Source organism: Pagrus major, chromosome 12 (assembly GCF_040436345.1).
Source record: "Pagrus major chromosome 12, Pma_NU_1.0".
Taxonomy (NCBI): Eukaryota; Metazoa; Chordata; class Actinopteri; order Spariformes; family Sparidae; genus Pagrus; species Pagrus major.
In genome coordinates, this window is record NC_133226.1 from 8,085,640 (window position 1) to 8,105,981 (window position 20,342).

Sequence of the window (20,342 nt, forward strand, 5' to 3'; positions counted from 1 at the left end):
CTCCCTCTGCAGCCCACCCTGGTTTTCTTTCCTCTTGTTATGCACTGCAGGTCTCTTGAGCACAGGTAAGAATACAGACACACAAGCAATATAAACACAAAAGGACAGCACACGCATACAGGAAGAGTGGCCTGTGTTATCCTCTGCACTGCATACTGTGTATGTTATGATACATTATTGGATGAAGCATCTTTTTATAAAATGATCACTGAGACCTCCGTGTCTCTTCGCTGTCGAACACTGCTGAGCTGTAGGCCTCAGAGGTCTAAGCTTCCATATGTGTTACCGGGGTGATCGCTGCCAGTGCAACCGGGTTTTGAGATTGTGTCTCCAGACATCTGTTGACTACTAGATATCCCAGGGAATTGAGTTCATATGTTATTTTTTCCCTTTAGGGTGGGGCTCTTAAAGGTCCAATGTGTAGGATTTTGAGGCAGAAATGGAATATGATATTTATAATTATCTTTTCATTAGTGTATTAAGACCTGAAACTGAGGATCATTGTGTGTTCGTTACCTTAGAATGAGCCTTTATATCTACAGACAACATGTTCTCACCCCCAACTCGTCAAATAACGGCAGGCCTACGCTGTAAAGTATTAGACTCTTCCTATCCCTCTGGCATCAGTTTTAGACGCGCATGGCTTCGCGGTCTAGTAAGCAAAACTAAATATGCATGGTCTGGTTAGACTTTCAAAATAAAGCTTGCTGACAATATATGTACATATTATAACTTCTGGACTGTTATGAATGTTGTGAAACAGTCATGGTTTGGTTAGGTTTTGGTACAAAAACTACTGGGTTATGTTTTTTTCCACATACTGGCAACTGCCAAGACTGTTGCTCGCTGTCAAAACACAGACACAACGTGTCGTGATACCAGTGGCATTACACTAATGGCTGACAACCCTTGTTAGATCTGGAACCGAGTGTCAAAGCAATCATTTTGGACCTGACAAACATTTTAAAGTTATTGAATCACAATCGCTTTTTAGGAAAAGAGATGCTTCTTATTCTGCACCATTAAACAAGCTCTGTAGATTATTTATTTTTTCAAAAAGGATTTGTCTCGGAAAAAATGTTATCAGTATGACCTTGGTTAGGTTTAGGCACCAAAAGTATTTGGTAAGGTTAAGGTACCAAAACTACTTGGTAAGGTTTAGGCACCAAAGGGGCTCAAAGGGATACCTACAGTCCACTATGTTCCACAGCCATGTTTCTACAGCAGCAAGACGGAACAGACACACCAAACACTGGCTCTAGGGAGGGCCTTTTGCATTTTGGGCCAACGTAAGAGAATGTGAGACGAGGGATATGTCATTGGCTGCAACCTCTGTTTTTGAAAGAAATGAAGAAAACAAAAGAAACCTTAATAGAAATGCTGTCTTTGTTTCAAGACTTTGAATGTGTGTCCGTAGTTCAAATGGAATGAGGCAAATAATTCCACTTCCTCCTCATGGAGCTACTCCTGCATGTTTGAAAACTACTAAAGCTATTTTTGAGATACTGTGAATACCTAGTGAAAGAGTCATTAAAAAGCTGCGTAAAATTAATTTTGCAAGAGTCATATGTGTATACTTCTCCATTGTTTCAATTTGTTTTTTAAAGTGCTCCTTGTTGTGCTCTTTCTTTTAACTATTGTATCTCAAAGCTCTTAGAGTAATTCTAGCTTGTCATTTTCATATTTCTGTGCAGCATTTGATTGCAACTATTATGCTGGTGTTTTTTTTTTTTTTTTGCTCTTACTCAGACCTCCTTTGTGAAAAGAATCTAAATTATATCCACAAAAATGTCTGAAAGGAAATTGTTATGTGGCTCAGTGAACAATCAGAATACATAATATTTATCAGTGAGCACTACAATAAGATATTAAGAAACAGCTAATGTGTGTCTGTGATTAATTCCAGACATGTCTGAATTTCTTAAGAATTGAAAGGTACACAAGGGATGCAGGTGACATCCACGGGCCCGCAGACTATCCAGAAGGCCGAGGGGGAGAGTGTGACTCTGGGCTGCAGTTACACACCGAGCCCTTTCGACTCTGGAGAACTTGACATTGAATGGTCTGTGGTCAGTCCAGACACCACACAGAAAGATCTGATGGTAAGGAGCAGAGTGAGAATGGTGCAAATTATACTATAAATGTATTTGCGGGGTCTGATGGGGATGGGTCAATATATGCAAAGACATCCCTTTTCTAAAATGTCACATGTGAAAATTAAATAATGTCAAACGTGGAAACAAAACATGGCACATGAAATCATATGAAATTTGCATTTTTTTACATGTGATTTTTTTTTGTTATTTGTCAAAAAGTATTTGGCGAACAGTGCAGCTCATCAACATTGTCAGGAAAGGACTCTAAAGTCCATGTATCCATTCATTATTTGAAATCATCATATAAATAAATAAATATTAAAGATGTACCTTGCCTGTATTTATGGATTTTTGAGCTGACCTACTGTGCACTTACTAAGACAAGCAATGAATTGGAGTTAATCAATTGTTGAAGTGTTCCAACTGAATGATGTCTGCATTTTGCATACAATTAGCATCACATTTCCAAGTTCATCCCAGGAAACGAGAATCATGGACCAGTTAATTGAATGTATGTTTTCGTACGGCTTCTCTACAGTCTCCATGATAGTTGAGCTAGTTGGAATTTGGGCTTAGACTTGCAATGAAAAACTTAAACAGGACAGTCTTGACCAGCTCTTTATTCTAAATGACAAACTGCAAACTTAAAGCTGCCTTCATCGATTTCTGACCACTAGGGGGCAGGGGAACTCAAGAAAATCGTATTTAGCCATTTTATTCAATACTGATGGGGAAAAAATAGCTTAAAGGTGTTATTGATATATATATATACTGTATATACTTTATGCATGTTTAAACATCAGTTAAAAGTGTCTTTGGAAGTAATTTGATGACTCTTTGTTGTGTGTCTTGTTTTCCATCAGCTCATATCTTACACCAGCGGCACTAAATATACCCATGGTGACCATGCTCTTGCAACAGGACTCAACTTTGCTGCCCCTGACCCCTCAATGGGTGATGCCTCGCTCTCCATCTCTCGGCTGTCACCTGCCCAAAGTGCTACCTACCAGTGTAAGGTGAAGAAATCACCTGGAGTGGACATGCGCAAGGTGACACTGGTGGTAATGGGTAAGACAGGGCATTGGGTTGCATCCTGGGGTTAGCACATGTCGCCTGGCTACATTATTTATACCTGTCACCTTTGACAACTACGGCACTGTTAAAAAGAAGGGAGCTACATGTATTCACTTTTAGCCTTGTGGGATGTTTCACAATTCCTTGTCAAATGCCAGCATGCATTACACAGTGCCACAAGACTAAATTCAAGGTACTTGACGTGCTTTTATCTTTTAGGACTACTACAACAAGTAAGACAAAAGTAAAGGTTTGTCAGTTAAAATACACTCTTAATCTTACATTTTTAAAAGGGGTGAAGTGAGGTTATGATGATGATAACGTTATATGATAGAACTTCTAAATAAAAAAAACGCCTTTACCTTAGGCTGCAAGGTCAGTGATCATGGACTAGTGAGACAATATCACAGAGCCCTTATGTCTAAATTACCAATAAATTCCTTTTCTTTTGAGAGGTACTATGCAGCCTGTACATACAGCTGATAATCAATTATAAATATACAGCTGCCTTCCTCAATGTAGCCTCACTAGAATTAATTCAGTAGAATAGAGACTAAACTCAGACAATTAGGCAAAATGACAAAATTAAAAATAAAGACTGATGATGCTGGTGCTACAAGCAATATTAGGCTACATAAATGAAATAATCTGCCACTTTAAAAGCAGAATACAGCATCACCAAGGCAGACTACACAGAGATGCAATAGACAATATAAACTCAACAGCTACAGCACAAACACGCTCATTAAAGCAAAAAGACAGGCTGCACACACTGCACTTCACTGCATAGTCCACACACACACACATACATAACTCAACGTTGCTAGGCAACAAAGTGGTTGTTGATGTTCTCCTCTGGAGTGCGAGTTACATCCGTCATTGAGGGTATTATACTTACCTGTTGGCGCCTCAAGTCTTGTGCACTGCAAAGTCCTCCATAATCTGCTCGGTTCAACTTCTCTGCTCTCTCACTTCATTCACACTCTAGTGCATAACATAAATTCTCTCAACCTCTCTTGTCCTACTGCGCTCCTCAAACTTTTCAAAAACTTTTGAGCTGAATGAACGTTCGGCACAGACAATCAAACCCGCAGCTTCTTCTGTGCTGCAGCTGCTGATTTGGTGATTCTCTTTAGTTCTATTCTCACATGGTATATCATGAATTTTCATGGGACTTTTTTGTCACAGTGTAACCCATGTGACTTAAAATGTAGGCCTAGCGAAGTGCAGTACTTGGAAACAGAAGTACAAGTAAAACAAACTCAAAAAAGTAACAGTAAGAGAAGGAAATTAAATGTTTTTGTAAGAAAATTTATTTTTGAGTTTGATTCCCAACTCATCAAATACTGATGCTTCGGGATTGTCGGTCCTGTCGGCCGCCATCCCAAAGCAACAGTATTTGACAAGTTTGGAGTGAGACTTAACAATCAACTTTCTTGCCACCAGGGGGCCCACAATCAAGAAAAAAAAATCGTTTTTTTTTGTTTGTTTTGTTTTTTTACATATTAAATAAATTAAACAAGTGATAAATGAATGAATGAATGAATAATTCAAGACAAGATGATTCTGATTTCATGATCAATATACCTGCCTACAACTGCTGTCTGCCAGCATTTGAGTCATGCGCATAAACTAGACACCTCGCATGCATAGACACTGCATCAAGTTGCATCCCAAAAATGCACCAGAATACAGGAAATCACATCTACCAAATTCAGAATTTTCTGGGGGACAACCCCCAGACCCCCCTTCCCCCATTTACACCCACTTTCATACAAATAAGGTAGGGGGGGTCTGTGCCCAGGGGGACAGGAGTTCATAATCTGTCACTGTATTAATACAATTTATAATGTAACATTATAGTGTGACATTTGTGTCAATAATTGTCAAGCACAGGTGACTCCGCGGTGGTGGGAGGGGGGCCCCAAATCAAATTCTGCTTAGGGCTCCCAAAAGGCTTGGGCTGGCACTGGTTCTGTTAAAGCAATATCTTTTATTCAGTGACAAATTGCTTCCTAAATTTTGGTCAATTTGCACAATTTTCTCCACTGCTTTACCCTTCAATATAAATGGAATAAAATTACCTTGCTATGAGAGAACATGGATTTTTCTTCTTGGAGCAAAAACACAACACACAAAACCAAAGGGGGGCTGGGATGATAATACAGGCAGAGAATCTAACGTCCATTCAGACTGCATATCAAGATGTTTTTCCTTTCAGAGGCCGCCATTCCTTTCAGCGGACGGCCATTGCTGCGACACCGCAAAAAAGGAGGGGGGACTTTTATGTTGATTTTGCATTAGCTGCATTGTGACGTCACAATCCGGTCGAAATCCAAACGGCTCGTTTAGAGACCCAATCCCTGACTCCGGCAGATACTAAATATTGACTTAGTTGTCGAAAAATCATGCTTAAGGGGTGGGGAGGCACTCCGGATACGCAAATATACATACTAAAGCAAGGAAAAAGTGAGTTTTGCATAATATGTCCCCTTTAACTTTCAAGACCTTTTACATGCAGAGCTAATAATGTTCATATATATTTTTTGTGCACTTTTGTAGTGTTTGTTTTGCACCTGGTATTTCTTCACAGCTCTGACTTGACTTGAATGTAACATCATGATGCTCTGGTAGCTGATCCCTCCGCGTGATAGAAGCAAGATCACATTTTTTTATAACAATACAACTCGGAAAGGTTGGCTATTATAGTATAACATGCAGATGACACCCTGCTGGTATGTTTTATCTTTTTGTAACACCAACCGTGCTCCCTGCTCATAATATCTGTAATTTTAAAGCATTTTCTTCTCTTCATGCTTTTCCCCCTAGCTCTGTCTTTTCTCTCGTTCTCTCTCTCTCTCATGTGTTGTCGATGTTCTCGCCACACTGTGGTCACTCGCACTCCACGCACTGACTGAGCATTGTGTTGGTGTGTGCATGCATGCAACCAATCATGTGTGATGAGAGAAAGCTCATTACATCAGGCTAAAAGCAGGTGGATGGTGGCCCTGTGTTGTTTTCTCTCTGATTTACCGATTTTTAATCTAGCACTTGCCTGGAGTGTCACTCCGGGGCAATCGGCTTGCCAGCAAACCAGGAATTCTCCTGAATGCTCCTGAAGGCCAAACCGGGCCGACTTTGATTTTAACTTCTCTACACTTTCATTAACAGTTTGACCAAACAATCTGAACCGAATGCCCTGTTTTTTTCTGGAGCTTTCAACACTATGTCCTTCATCAGCACATAGTTTTTGCTTTATCTAGTGATGTAGCAAACAGATATAGCTGCCTTGATAGAGAAGGCCGTCAGAATTTTGATCACTGGGACTTAAAAGAATTAGCTGAAGGAAGAGGCTTCGGAAAGGTTGATGACGAGCTGATAGATACAGATTGAGCAGTTGAGGAGAGATTGAAAGGTGACTGCAATTTGAAATGACAACGACGAAAAGCCATTTGTCAGTGAATTCAGTCACAAAGGGGAATCCCAGTACTTTTAAACCTGGGCCTTATATCTGCTAGTCTGGTGTGTAAATAATTCATACTTACCAAAAGTTTTGGAATTGGTCCATCCATCACTTCAGCTGGCAGATGTGACACAACTGAAATGACTGCAACATAATCTTTTGAGGCAGGTCCGACTATCAAAGTTACTTCCATTAAAAGTGCTTGTTTTTGCCAGTAACAAGCTGACGTTGTTATGCTAAGTGTCAGACAACATTATAGAAACAATTCCTTTTAGAGATAAACTCTTGCTCTTAAAAACAATGAGTCAGTGTCAACAGGCAACAACTGTCACAACTCACCTGGGGAGATTTCAGAGCGAGACTTCTCCTAGAGCAAAGCTTTTCCTTCTGGTTACAAAACGGATCTCACAAAAGGTCTAGTTCTGTAAGTGCTGGACACTTAGAATAACAATCTCAGCGTGTCTTTGGCAAAAACAAGCATGTAAGTGGACGTAACTTTGACTGTCACAGTTGCCCCAAAGGAATACACTGCAGTCATTGTGGCCATGTTGCAGCAGCCAGCTGAAGCAATCTACTGGACTGATTCCAAAACTTTCTTTGAGTATGAATCATTGACACAGTAAAACATGTAAAAGAAAAAGAAAAAAAAAAAGAAGAAGGCTGAAGTATAAAATTACTGGAATTCCTCTTTGTCCCATTTATTGTGTCTGAAGAGTGTGCTCATAAAGTGGAATAGAGGAGGAGGTCACATCATTAGCAGATTTAATTTACTGTGATTTGAAAACTGGAAGGCCGAACTCTGTTTTATGACTGAGCAGAATTTTTGTCCTAGTTTATAAAAAAACAAAACTCATCTAGGAGCTTTGTAGAATTTAAATCAAAAGGATGGAAAACAGAACACCTACATGTCATCATCTAAATGCAACAAATGCCCCAGGTGTTTGAGGCCTGGAGTTTAGACTTCATTTCATAGAAGAAACAGATTTCGATCAATAGCTGTGTTTATTCTGCATCATCCTTGGGGCAGCTTTAACTGACTTTGTTGTGTCTTCGGTATTTCTCAGGTCTTTACTCTCACACTCAACTGGCTATAAACACTGCATCAGATGGAGTCACCTTCACTGATGAAAACTAGCAGATTGTGAAGTAAATATCAATAAAAAGACCTCACACATCAAAAGACAGTCTAAAGCTGTTTTCATACTAACAGGAATACAGATAAAATGAGAGCCAACTACTCCTTCAATAGATGTGATGTTCTTTGTATGATCCAAAGCAGGATGAGTAGAAAATGGATGAATGGAGGGATACTATTAGTATTTCACACTTGTGAAATACTGTGCTTTAAACAACCCTCCAGGTCTCTTCTTCACAAGCATCCTTGTAATATAATCAATCTCACCTTAATTCTCACCTATTTCTGTCCTCATTTGGATTTTCAAAACAGGAAAGTACTCATCCTTCCTGCCGTATCTTAAGCTTGCACTCCAGAAGGATTTGGTGTTTGTTTCTGTGACTCTATTTGACTGATAAAATGCATCACATTGACCCATCTATATGGCGTGAATCAGTGTCATTAAAGAATCCAAATGCTTTCTGCCCTTTTTTCCCAGAGCTATAAAGCTATACTGTTTCCCCAAGAAATGGAATGGCAATGGCAGCGTGAAATGACCCATTTGTTGTGTGATTTCAGCGAAGCCGTCCGTGCCTAAATGCTGGGTGGAGGGAGGCGAGCTGGTCGGCGAGGCTGCGTCTCTGCACTGCAAGTCTGCAAAAGGCTCCACTCCCTTAGCATACGCGTGGAGGAGAGAGAGCGGAGGCCCCATGCCTGCTGCAGCCACACAGAGTAAGCGTGACCTCTGCTGACGTCATGGTGCTACTGCACATCAAAGACAGTGTGTGTGTGTGTGTGTGTGTGTGTGTGTGTGTGTGTGTGTGTGTGTGTGTGTGTGTGTGTTTGCATGTGTGTTTGTTGGTGTGGGGGCCGGGGACAGATGGTGCTTGAGTATTTCATTCTGTGGGAGCAAAACACAATGAAAACCTTTTTTGTTGTTGAATTTACAGTACGTGCCCATGATGTTTACAGGAAGCAAATGCAACCTCAAAAATAATGAATACAAGGTGTTCCTTTCTTGTAAGGAGTAAAAATAATCATGGAACAAGTGAAAATAGTCTAAAAACAAGTCCCTGCAGAACCGACCACAATGTTTGTTTGCAAAGCCCTGTGTCACGCATTGCCTTACATACAATTCAACAATGTTTTTCATGATGTAATTTCAAAGTGAATACTTCTAATTCACTTAAAAACACACATTTCATATTTCATAACTAGCAACACATTTAGCTAATTTACTTAAAGGGGCAATATGTAAGACCTTGAGTTAAAAAATGTTCAGAAATTCACAGTTTTGCCACATATGATGTCTATGTATTGTGTTGCAGAGATATCTACTGAAGTTAGCACGCTAACCAGCTAGCCATGGCCCATCCCAGTCCAAAGCCCCTGTGCCAGCTAGCCACCAACACTTCCCTGGTCCTAGAGCTCCAAGTTCTTACATATTGCACCTTTATGTTACCTTTTGGGCCCCAGACTGAAAATCTAGCAGTTGGTCCAAAATGTCGCTGTTGTGTAAGCTAGCAAAGCAACACGGATCATAAAACTAGAATAGCACTCAGTACAGTATGTACCAAAGGCCCAACAGTTCCCTTTAATTCAATCAAGCCTAATCCAATATCAGAATTCCCCGATGTCGAAAAACACCCTGTCTTGCAATGTTAAAGAAAGTGAGCAATAGTTCCTGAACCAACAAGTTAATGGGCTCTGTTCTTGGCCGAGACCCATCCTCCATCACAGTTCAGTTCCATTCAGTAGTTCAATCTGTTCAGCAGTTTTATCTTTCAAGGTTACAGTGAACGTTAAAGTTACTGCAAATGACAACAGCAATAAACAAGTTGGCCAAATTCACATCTCCACAAAGCAAATCAGTCAGCAGTTGTCTACCAAAAAGTGATTGTTGTTGTTATTGTTGCGACTTCATAGGGATTCAGTCTATACCTCACTGAAATGTTACTTTCTGGAAAATGGAAATTGGAAAATGTTAATTTCTTTGTGTAATTTCGACCATAAATTAGATAAACACACTTGGTAAAATGTTTAGTTTTTGCAGTCTTGTTTTTTATTCTTCCATTAAGGCACATATCTGTATTTTTTTAATATTTGTAACAATATATGAAAATGACAGAAAATGCAGGGGAAAACTTTATGAAGAAATAATTAGAGCCTCAGCACGACACTCTCAAGTTCAACAGTTTACTGTCTTATAGGGGCTCTGACGCATAATGAGCAGTCATTTGCATTTTCTCCCCATTTCTTTCTCACTGACTTTTCAACACAAAACATTCACTGAAACGTTCTCTGCATTGTTTACTGTAAACTCCATTGATCTGTGTCCTCTTGAAGCCGGAGACGCAACCAATTTTGGCTGCATGCAGACATAATGGGTGAAAATCTGTGTGCAGGTCTTCTCCTTTTGCAAAAAAACCTTAAGTATATGTCACTTTAACTATTCTGCTTCTACTCCTACTCCTAGAATCCCTCCCTTTATTCCACCCTCTTATACTGTATGCACAGCACATGTACTGTACATGTGTTCATCTGTGTTTGTGGGTGTGTGTTCTCTCAGACAGTGTGACTGGGGAGCTGAAAATCAGCAACCACTCTCAGGGCTCTGCAGGAATCTACCTCTGCGAGGTGAACAATGCTGTGGGAGCCGAGCACTGCAGGATCAACCTGAAAGCGAACAAACGTAAGGGAATGCATCACTCGCACGCGCTGTTCCTGTCCACATACATCCACACATGACACGCACATGTGATCATGAAAGACCTAGATTTTTCTATCCTCTCAAGTCGTCTGTCTTTGTAGTTGTGCCACAATCTCCCCATTGCTCCAGTTCTCACACACAGGGCTTTTACAACAGCCTTTGAAACATCAATGTGTTATCCTAATTATGTTGTCTAATGACGACAGTGGATGGCAAGCATCTCTTTATTCACAGAAGACAGAACCTTTTTCCTGATGTCGGGTCGCAAAGTCACACGAGTAATGCTGAAATGATTCCACTGCCTTGTATGTCAATAGTCCCTTGCTTTATAAAGTGTAAATGAAACAGGAAAAAAAAGGCAGCAACGGGAAATAAGTGGACTCATTAAAAGAACCTCTGAACAGCTCTGAACAGACGGAGCAGACAAATACCAGAGCTGTCTCACAGGGAATCAATCTGGTGACTTTTCGAAGTGCTAAGTATGGAGTAGTCAATGATTCAGCATGGAATAAATCATCTCTGGGTTGAGGCTCCAACAAGCCCTCTCCGTTCTGTGGATCCATAAAATGAGTTTGTCTTTGTGTGCCTCATGATCTCTGGAGCAGACCCTGAGAATACATCACGTCGGGTCCATAACTTCCAGTCTTAGTGCTCAGATATTTTAGCTTTGGGCAGGGAATCATTCATTTTCACTTCAAGTGCAGGGTGCCATCCTCGACCACAGGTTCCATCCCTGAGGCTTGTGGTTTGCAAAGGATTTACAAGACGTTATAGAATTGGATTAAGGTTTTAACCAAAAATCCACTTCACAAGAATAAATGTTAACAGTGTACAGGCTTTTAAACCCTGTGTGGGAGTGTCCTTACAGAGTCGTTAAGGACACGTGTAAGCTCAGACACTGTACATTTCTGCAAGCTAGGATATGTTGAAACGTTACATTTCTTGATGTGGCATATCTAGGTTTCTTTAGCTTCAATGTTCCTTTTTATGTTGACAATGTTGTGCTTATGCTCTGGTTAGGTTTAAGCACAAAAACAACTTGGTAAGGATTAGGAGAAGATTATGTTTTGGCTTGAAAATACCTGCTTTGGTCACCACTGGTGGACTGGACATGTCCCGAGGTATTGTTGAAAACATCCGGTTATGTCATCACAAACACTGCATGACAATTGTCATGGTCCTCTCATTTCCTTTTATATTTTATTGGGATTTTATGTGTTTTCTGGTGTCTTTTGCTTCGTCTCCCTCCTGTTTTCTTGTGCTCCTCACCAGCCTAATTTTTCCTCCTCACCCGTCTTGCGTCTGTCTAATTATTCCAGCTCTGTTCCCCGTGTTCCTCCCCAGTCTGCTTTGCCTCCACACCTGCACTGCATCTCCTTTTTTAGCCCAGCCATGTTCCTAGTGTTTTTCCACTCATTACCCTCACCTGTGTTTCTCCGCATCACTCCACCCTTATGTTCCCTTGAGTTTGCCTTGTGCTTTTGTGCCGTGAACCTGATTAATATGGTGCATATGACACGTACAAATGTGAACATATCTGTGGTCTGTAGAAGCGCTCACTGGCAACATTTTATTCTGGCGACTGGGCTGAGTGATCCCAGCCGGATCACCATATTTTCTGTGAGTTCAGATAATTCTCATATAGGCTAAAGTAAACCCTCTTAACGTCATTGAATGATCAAATCTTCACTTCTCTTTGCTTCACTACGCCAACTTGCTGCTAGCAGTAGCTTCATATATGGCATACAGACAGTGGCATTGATCTTCTTATCTAATTCTCAGGGGGAAAAAAGCATAGCAGCGTCTTTCCCCGAATGTTGAACTATTCTATTAAAATAAGGGGTTTTCTTGTTTCATAGAATTCATTTAATGAAAAGCTGATATTAAGGCAATATGTGATTTTAAGTTCATTGAGGTGTCACCCTGTGAGAAGACAGGGTCACAAGCCAAAAAAGCTAGAAACCTCTACTCCAGAGAATAAGAATAGTACCGTTCAATGGATTTTTCCACACTTTATTCTTTTTTGCCACAAACCTCTGAGAGAATAATTCCTTGTTCTCCATACTGACTTTACAGCTCCAAACAGAGCCGCAGTGATCGTCGGCGTCACTGTGGGCTCTCTGCTCCTCATCTTCATCCTGCTGGTCTTCATCGCGCTTCTTTTCTGGAAGTTGAGCAACCTACGCCGCCATGAGAAGGAGTTCTCCAATGATATCAGGTACTGTGCAGCACTGCAGCCTGGCAAGTTTCTTCTAGTGTTCATTTATAACCAACACCAACAGAGGCAGAAGCTTCTTCCTCATGGGACTCTTTGAGCAGTTTTGTTGAAGGGAATGCACGTTTGGATTAAACATTACTCTGTGCACTCGTGCAGCTTGTAAGATCTGCATAAATTAGTAATAATAAGATGCTTTTGGCTTAACAACCAAAACAAGTAGGAACAGACATCAAGAACTAAACTTTATAAGACAAAGAGGTGACTATAAATGTGTATTACAAGATATAACACAACACACATCAAAGCCGGTCAGATAAGAAGTGAAGCAAAATCCCAGGATTAAAAAAACAGGAAAGAAACATAAATGCAACAAAAATACAGATGGAGAAAAATATGTTTTATTTGAAAAGGCAGGCTTCCTCCAAGTTTTATGATTTTACTTTTCCATGTTCATCTATACACCTAATTATACAGATGGAGTCAGTCTCATATGAAGCCTGGCATTGTACAGAACAATTTGAATGAAATCCAAGGTTTATGTGTGCTCTAAGTGCAGAAACAAACACATTCTCTACAGGTATATAGATGCAAACATAACCGCCGACACTATAAATAACATCAGTTCCGCCAAATGTATGCCTTATCTGAATGCCTGATATGAGTAGGTTTCATTAAACGTTGCCAAATCCTTCCCCTTGTTGATCGTCTCCGTCTCTTCTTCAGACTTGGAGAGACTCTCTACTGTCAACAAACGCACCTAGTTGTTCTTGTCTTAAACCTGCAGTATTAATAAACAGTTTATTAAATCTTGGAAAAACATTGGAGAGTGGCATTTCAGAGCTGATAACAAAATCTGCCCACAGTGTCTCTAAAGCTATTTACAGTTTGCTTCAGGCTTCATTCAGACCAAATGAGGAGTTATGGCGATGGGCTGCAGGGTTGTGCAGCAATGTGGGAGTATCATTCCAATGTCCAATTTTGTTGGGAACTTTATCTCCCACGAAGCAGAGGGTGGCAGGAATGCATAGGGACACCTATTAAACAACAGTGGATAAACTGCTATGTTGCTATGCCATTTTTCTTGAAGTTCACATGCATGTTTCTGCAAACTACATATATGTTAAACCTTTACATATCTTCATGTTGCAACTTTATGTTTTCTTGAGGTTCAGTTTTCTATTTTATGTTGTGGCAACACTGTGCTTTTGGTCTGGTTAGGTTTAGGCACAAAGGGTTAGGGTTAGGAAAAGATCCTAATTCGGCTTAAAATACTAGTTTTGGTCACCACAAACACAGCTGGAAATTGTCCCGAGGTCTCCACTTCAGCTGTGTCTTCATATTTAACAGAAAGAGCGTTAACAATCTCCTCATCTGACTCCTGAAAGCCAATAAACAAATTATTAAAATGTCAAACAATTCATTTGAGAGGTTCAAGGGAACAACACTGTGCACTTTTCTTTCAAGGGGAGCTCAGGTTTCCTCTCTGTGTTCTGTCTGCTCTCCCATCTTCATATTACATGCTGTGAAGATATTTAAATGTCTTGACACTCTTTAGGTGAATGTGAAGGTTGTTCTTTGCCATCATGCATAAAGAATAGAGAACAATCTAGCACAGTTACATAAATCTGGGGTTTGAATTTTTTTTTTTTTTTCACAGTTTTACCTCTGCCCTGCAAATATACAAGCTTTAAATAGGAGAAAAACACTTAAATGATACATATCAAAGCCAGTCAAGGCCAACTCTAAATGTAATATACCTCTTCATACAAACTGGAAGAGATAAACAGAACTAATGTATGGTTGTACTGCAGTTTATTTGTTTGTTTGGGGAGCTGTTAGGTCAGTTTGTTTTCACTCAACCAACCAACTCAACTATTCTTTTAATAGCAATTTTATTCAAGGTAAGTTCATTGCTAGAGCACCTTTCAAACATTCAGACTATTGAAAGTGCTTTATGTAATGAAAAGAAACGCATTAGGACTGACTTTTTGGATGATGACATCTGATTTGGGGACAAATCTCCACAATACAAGGGTGCAAGAACCCAATTTTCCCATTTTTCGCTTCACATGTTCAAGCTGTCATTAATTCAGTTGTGCCCCTCTCCTCAAATGGAACAATGCAAACTAGGTAAATAGTTTAAAAGGGCAGCTTAGGACTGTCTCTAAAGGAAAGTCCTTGTTCAGGCCCTTTTTTTTTCTCCTCTGATGACGCAGATCCGTGAGCAGGATGCAGAGCTCCTCTAGGGCCCATGTTCTGCAGCCAACCACCCATCCTGACACCTCTGAGAGGATTTCTCCTCTTCCAAAAAGAAAGTGTCCCCCACAAATAAATAAATAAATAAAAATATTACAGTTACGGTTCATATGCAGTTGAAAACAGCCCACATGCTTTAAAGTAGATGGCTGAAATGGGAGCAGTGTCAGTGTGGGTGGACAGCGTTGTGTACAAGAGACAGAGAAGCACTTCAAGCCACAACCCTGACAGGGCCTTCTCCATATCTGTGACATTCAGGAGTTCAACCCTCTTCACATGAACGTGGCATCATAGTGAAAAAGCTCGTTGGAGAGAGATGGCAAAGCAGTAATCATTTGAGCCATGATAACAATAGTTCCTCTCACATCTGTCAGTTGCCAGGGTTCAGGGTAAAAAAAAAAGTAAACATTGCAGCCTGAGTGGGGGGGAGAAAAGTTCAGAGATGAGTCATACAGAGTATTAAATCAGTTCAAGTACAGTATTCTCTGAGTCTAAAAGCAACACATTAATGCAACGAGGAAAATAAGACTCCGACTCTGCATCACGACGAAGAGCTGTAAGTGCAAAGTTGAACATGAAATATAGTTAATAATAGTATAATGTGGACAAACCCATAAATCAATACAATATGAACAGCTTTTATCTCAATGCAAAGAGTAATCTCTGGAGCATTTTTACCTCCCATCACATTCCCTTTCCTCCTTTACTTATTATACACAGATGCGCTTCTAATTATACAAATGTCACAATGCACACCAGCTCTGACCACCAGCTGTGCCGCTGACTGGACAGATGGTTCTGTGTACAGTGATGCCATAACCGAAGGTGAAACGTGTGCGGCATCTAAATTTGTGATAAGAGGGTGTCGGATTATGTTTAAACCCACATTAACATAATTTTAGCCACTCGGGGCATATTACACCTTATAACGTTAAAATGGAAAAGCAGTTTGCTAACAATTGCTTATTTATAAATCTGGCAAATATACAGCAACATTAGGATTCACTGAAATTGGGTGTCTTTACATCAAATATGTACTTTAAGCTATAGTTTGGTTTCCACTATAAATTCTATGGGGGGATAAACAACAGGCTCTTTAGCTGCGACCAGTTCACCAGCAAATAGCTTACACTGTAAAAAAGAAAAAATGCACAGGAATCTAGTGGAATCTCCATATCTTTTCTCATTAACTCAACATAAAGTTTTGCTTGAAACTTGGATGTAACCAAACATTGTATTTATTTTGTTTATTCTCAGACCACTTCAGAACTTATGAACATAACTTCCTCTAACCTGAAGTCTTTTTGACTTGAAATGATTGTTCAGTCAATGAGTTCAATCAACTTATTAAAGAAACATGATCAGCATATGAGCATACTTCCCAGCATCCATTGCTTGATAATCTACAACTCTTCCTTTTCATAGTTTGGAGAAAACATATGTGATGGACACTTGCTGTGAGACTTCAATACATTTTGAGATAGTCATGGTTGTTGAATTTCACAATAATGAAGACATTTCTAAGCATGATATAGGTTACTATTATCCCCTCATATTTTGACATGTTGAACAAATTAGCTGGAAGTTGCTTCATCTTTATGCTAATGCTTGAAAAAAGCAGCTCTGATTGGAGCACAAGGGTTGATCTGTTAACTCAACTCTATAGAAACTGATATGAGAAGTCATGTAAACTAAATTAATATCTAATTTCCATGACTAAAAATGTTTTTTTGTCTTGAATCGTTACAAAATGACCTCATCTTGTCTTCTCAGATTCAGTCTGGACTTTGTTTAGGTTAAAAACTTTTTTTTTACAGTGTACTATATCTGTTTGCTGTATGATGTGGGGCAGGTAGCACAGAATGGGGTTATCACTGCTTTTCCATTAAACAGCTGCATCTTGAAACATAACACTGCGCTGAAAGACGCTATACAGCTGCTCATAATTATTGCATCTCTGGGTTTTGTCACTATGAGCCTCAATTTTCACATTATATCACTTGATCCATTGTGAAATTAAACATATTCATTATAGCCACTTTGAAAACATAATAAACATGAAAATATTCATTACATAGCAGCTTTAAAGAAGCGATAAACATAAAAATATGTAGTATATAGCAGATTTAAAGAAGTAATTAATATAAAAAATGTAATCAAAACAGCTTAAAATAAGTACACACCACAGGGATAGTGGAAGATTTTACAGTTGTTCCCAGAAATAGTGAGAAAAAGATTTCAAATATAGTTCTTCCCTGAACATTTATCATTAAGAACATGAAGCTACAGCCTTGAATAAGCAGTTAATTGTCTTTGCATAATTGTTTCCGGGATAATTTCATGCAAAAAGTTAAAATAACTTCAACTGCAGGACAAAACAACCGTGGAAATCCTTAAATTAATTGGATGTTTAAATTAATTTACTGTATCTGGTTCCTACGCATTCAGGTTCACAGCAGCCCTGTCGTGTTGCATGGCAACACACACACACACACACACCGAAGAAACCCCAAAGACCTGATGCACATTTTCCCCCATTTTACTTTAACAAAAGCAGATTTATTCCCTTTACCAGCTCAAAATCTCAGAGTCTCAGGCCTCCACAGAAAATGCCAAAGTCGATCAGATGTGCGGGTTTGACAGAGGAGCAGATCCCAGCTGGTACTGCAGAGTTACATAAATGCAGAATGCAAAGTAGCTTCTAAGCTTCAATGTTGGCACCGGCGTTGACGAGGGAAAGTTTGGACTATATACTTCTTGTCAGCGTGTGCTGGCTGAAGCAAACACCGCAGTGAATTGTATCCTTCAGAATCAGAAGAAGAGAAGAAGTGAAAGCTGCGTCTCGGTGAGAGTAGGCTCTCCTGAGAGGAGCCAAATAAGCAGAGACAACAAAGCTCTGAGCTCTTCACCTACAGGGCAGCGTTGTTTTGCTTGGTAAATACTCTACATCCACTGTGATAAATATGGATAAAAACACACAGATGGAAACTGAAACGTGTTTCTCAGTTATCTCAGTTAACAGCAGCTTCATGATTGTACAGTGAAGGAAATTTGCCAAAGATTTGCAGGTTTTATAAGTGAGTATTTGCTGCACATCATTGAACTTCTTCCTTTTTTTTTTTTTTTTACGTACCCTTACTTACCCTTCACCTTGGAAATGGATCACTACACATTTTACAGACTAAAGACTGCTTTGGTTATAAAGTTATTCTCAGCCACAATGAGCACAAACTAAGCCAATTTCAATAAAAATCCTATTCACATGACTCTCAATGCAGCTCTACCGCAATGCTCCATAAATGACTTTTATAGTTATGATTTCAGACTATAAAAGCTCAGTCCATTAAACTCAGCTTCTACAGTTGCCTTCTAAGCCTTTTTTTACCGTGAAAAAAATTAAGCACCAATTCCCTGAATTCAATGACTGAACTCAAATAATGTCCTTGGTTGTGAAATCCTTTAACTTTCTTGTTTTTCTCCCTCTGTCCTGCTCTGATATCACACAGGGAGGACGCTACGCCTCCTGAGAGCCGCCCGGTCAGTCGCCGTACAAACCGGAGCTCCAGTCAGCACCAACAGGTTACTTACTGTCAGGTGGGTGGGACTGATGTGAGCTCTTTCAATGGAGGATACACACAAACTCTGTCCAGCAACAGCCATGGACACACACCGGTCAAATACACACCAGTGGAATATGACAGCAGATACGGATATGGAGTCTGATGAAAAACAATAGAGCTGAACTGAGACACTTTCAGCTATAACTGTATTGTTTGGGGACAAGATTCATCACAGTTTGGACACTTGAAACTGAAAAAAATATGAAGCATGTGTCTAATTACCTGATTGCAAGGCTGTGCAGTGTGATTATTGTTCATTTTAATTACTTTAAGATGATCTTAGACACGTAAGAGGTTATTACTAGATAATGCAGCATTGTTTATCTGTTGTCATTGAAAATGCAGGTAAATGTCAATCCTTGTAAAGAGTGTTCAAAATATATAAATATAAAAATCACTGTGACATGTGTGCTTATCGTAGGAGTTCTTATTTTCATTTTTGAATGACACACTGAAATAAACTGTTTTCTGAAACTTTGCAGTCAATGTTTGGGTAGTTTCTATCATTTGCAATGACGCATTAAAGGAGCTCTATGTAACAATTTGTAGCAATTTACATGTGTTTATCATTTTTTTGATTGGCCATACGTGAGCAGATTTTAGCACTAACAGAGAGCAACCGTAGCTAACGTAAGTTTAAAAGTTGAGCTTTCCTACATAACAACCTGCTTCCACAACAAAACAGAAGTTCTTTAAACGCTCAAAATACAAATCAATATTCAAAATGACTCAGCCTCAAATTTAAACCAAAAGAGAAATATTTATTTCATGATAGACCTCATTTGGAAATACTCAACCATTCAAAAAAATGGACACGTTTAAGTACTTTTTTTTTCGAGGATGTAATTGACAGGAGTTGAAATATCAACAGCCACATGCAATGGGTTTTTGTCCACTACATAAACAGCGACTAGATCCCCCCCACCCACCCCCATCCCACCCTTCATTCTAGACAACATGGAGGCCTCCTGTGCGTCTCCCTCACACAGTGGTAAGACTTTGTGTTTTTCGGGGCAGTCAGCCATTGCAATAACACACATCATAGACAGTCAAAAGTTTAGTAGCTAAACATATCAGCATCTTCAGCTCCATAAGTCTTTGTGAACCAGCCAGAGGTGATGTGCTCAGTGTTCGCACCTTACTTCTCAGTGGGGAGAGTTAGATGAAGATATAATATGTAACATTTCCGCAAAAATGTCGAAAATGTACTCACGCTTTACTATGTATTTTTTGAGTTGTGTTCATACTGTGTTAAACAACAGGTGAAATGTGCCAAATTTGAAGTGCTGTGTTCACTTTTTCATAAAAGCATGAATCTTGGTTCAATGTAAAGTTCGGGGAGTTTTGAAGATTTTCAGGAATGCCATCGCAAAAGTGGCAGCATTTTTATGGATCCCACTGCTTTTTTGCCTCTGATTGGTTGCATTTTTTAGGCTTGATTTAAACTATTAACTCATAGTCATGTCAGCTCTGGTTGTGTCTGTTCCTCGTGTGGCGCTGATACAGCGGTTTATGAGCTTTAGTTTCCCCAGTAAACACCCCGACCTCTTCAAGAGGCAAAGAGACACTGCAGCTGCAACGGCAAAATATGATGGTGTGTTTACTGGGGGAACTACAGTTCACAATCCCGTCAAAAAACTAGATGGATCTATATAACACAGAATCGGGGGTACCACCAGGAAGCTGTTAAAGCTACAATAGACACATGCCATCATAGGCAAATTAGGGCAGGTCTTGCAAGAAAAGCAGTGGGATCCATAATAACACCTCGTGGCAGCAGTGGCAGACATT

The 20,342-nt window shown here is 39.7% G+C and overlaps 1 protein-coding gene across 1 annotated transcript; it reads left to right on the top strand.

The window, feature by feature from the left end:
* Positions 1-18,654, top strand: vsig8a (V-set and immunoglobulin domain containing 8a). The gene is made up of 7 exons (XM_073478375.1): positions 1-65; positions 1,927-2,102; positions 2,960-3,164; positions 8,327-8,479; positions 10,317-10,439; positions 12,534-12,675; positions 18,438-18,654. Exons 2-7 carry the CDS (start codon positions 1,947-1,949, stop codon positions 18,652-18,654), a joined length of 996 nt encoding a protein of 331 aa, XP_073334476.1. The 5' UTR covers positions 1-65; positions 1,927-1,946.
* The last annotated feature ends 1,688 nt before the right edge of the window (positions 18,655-20,342 follow it).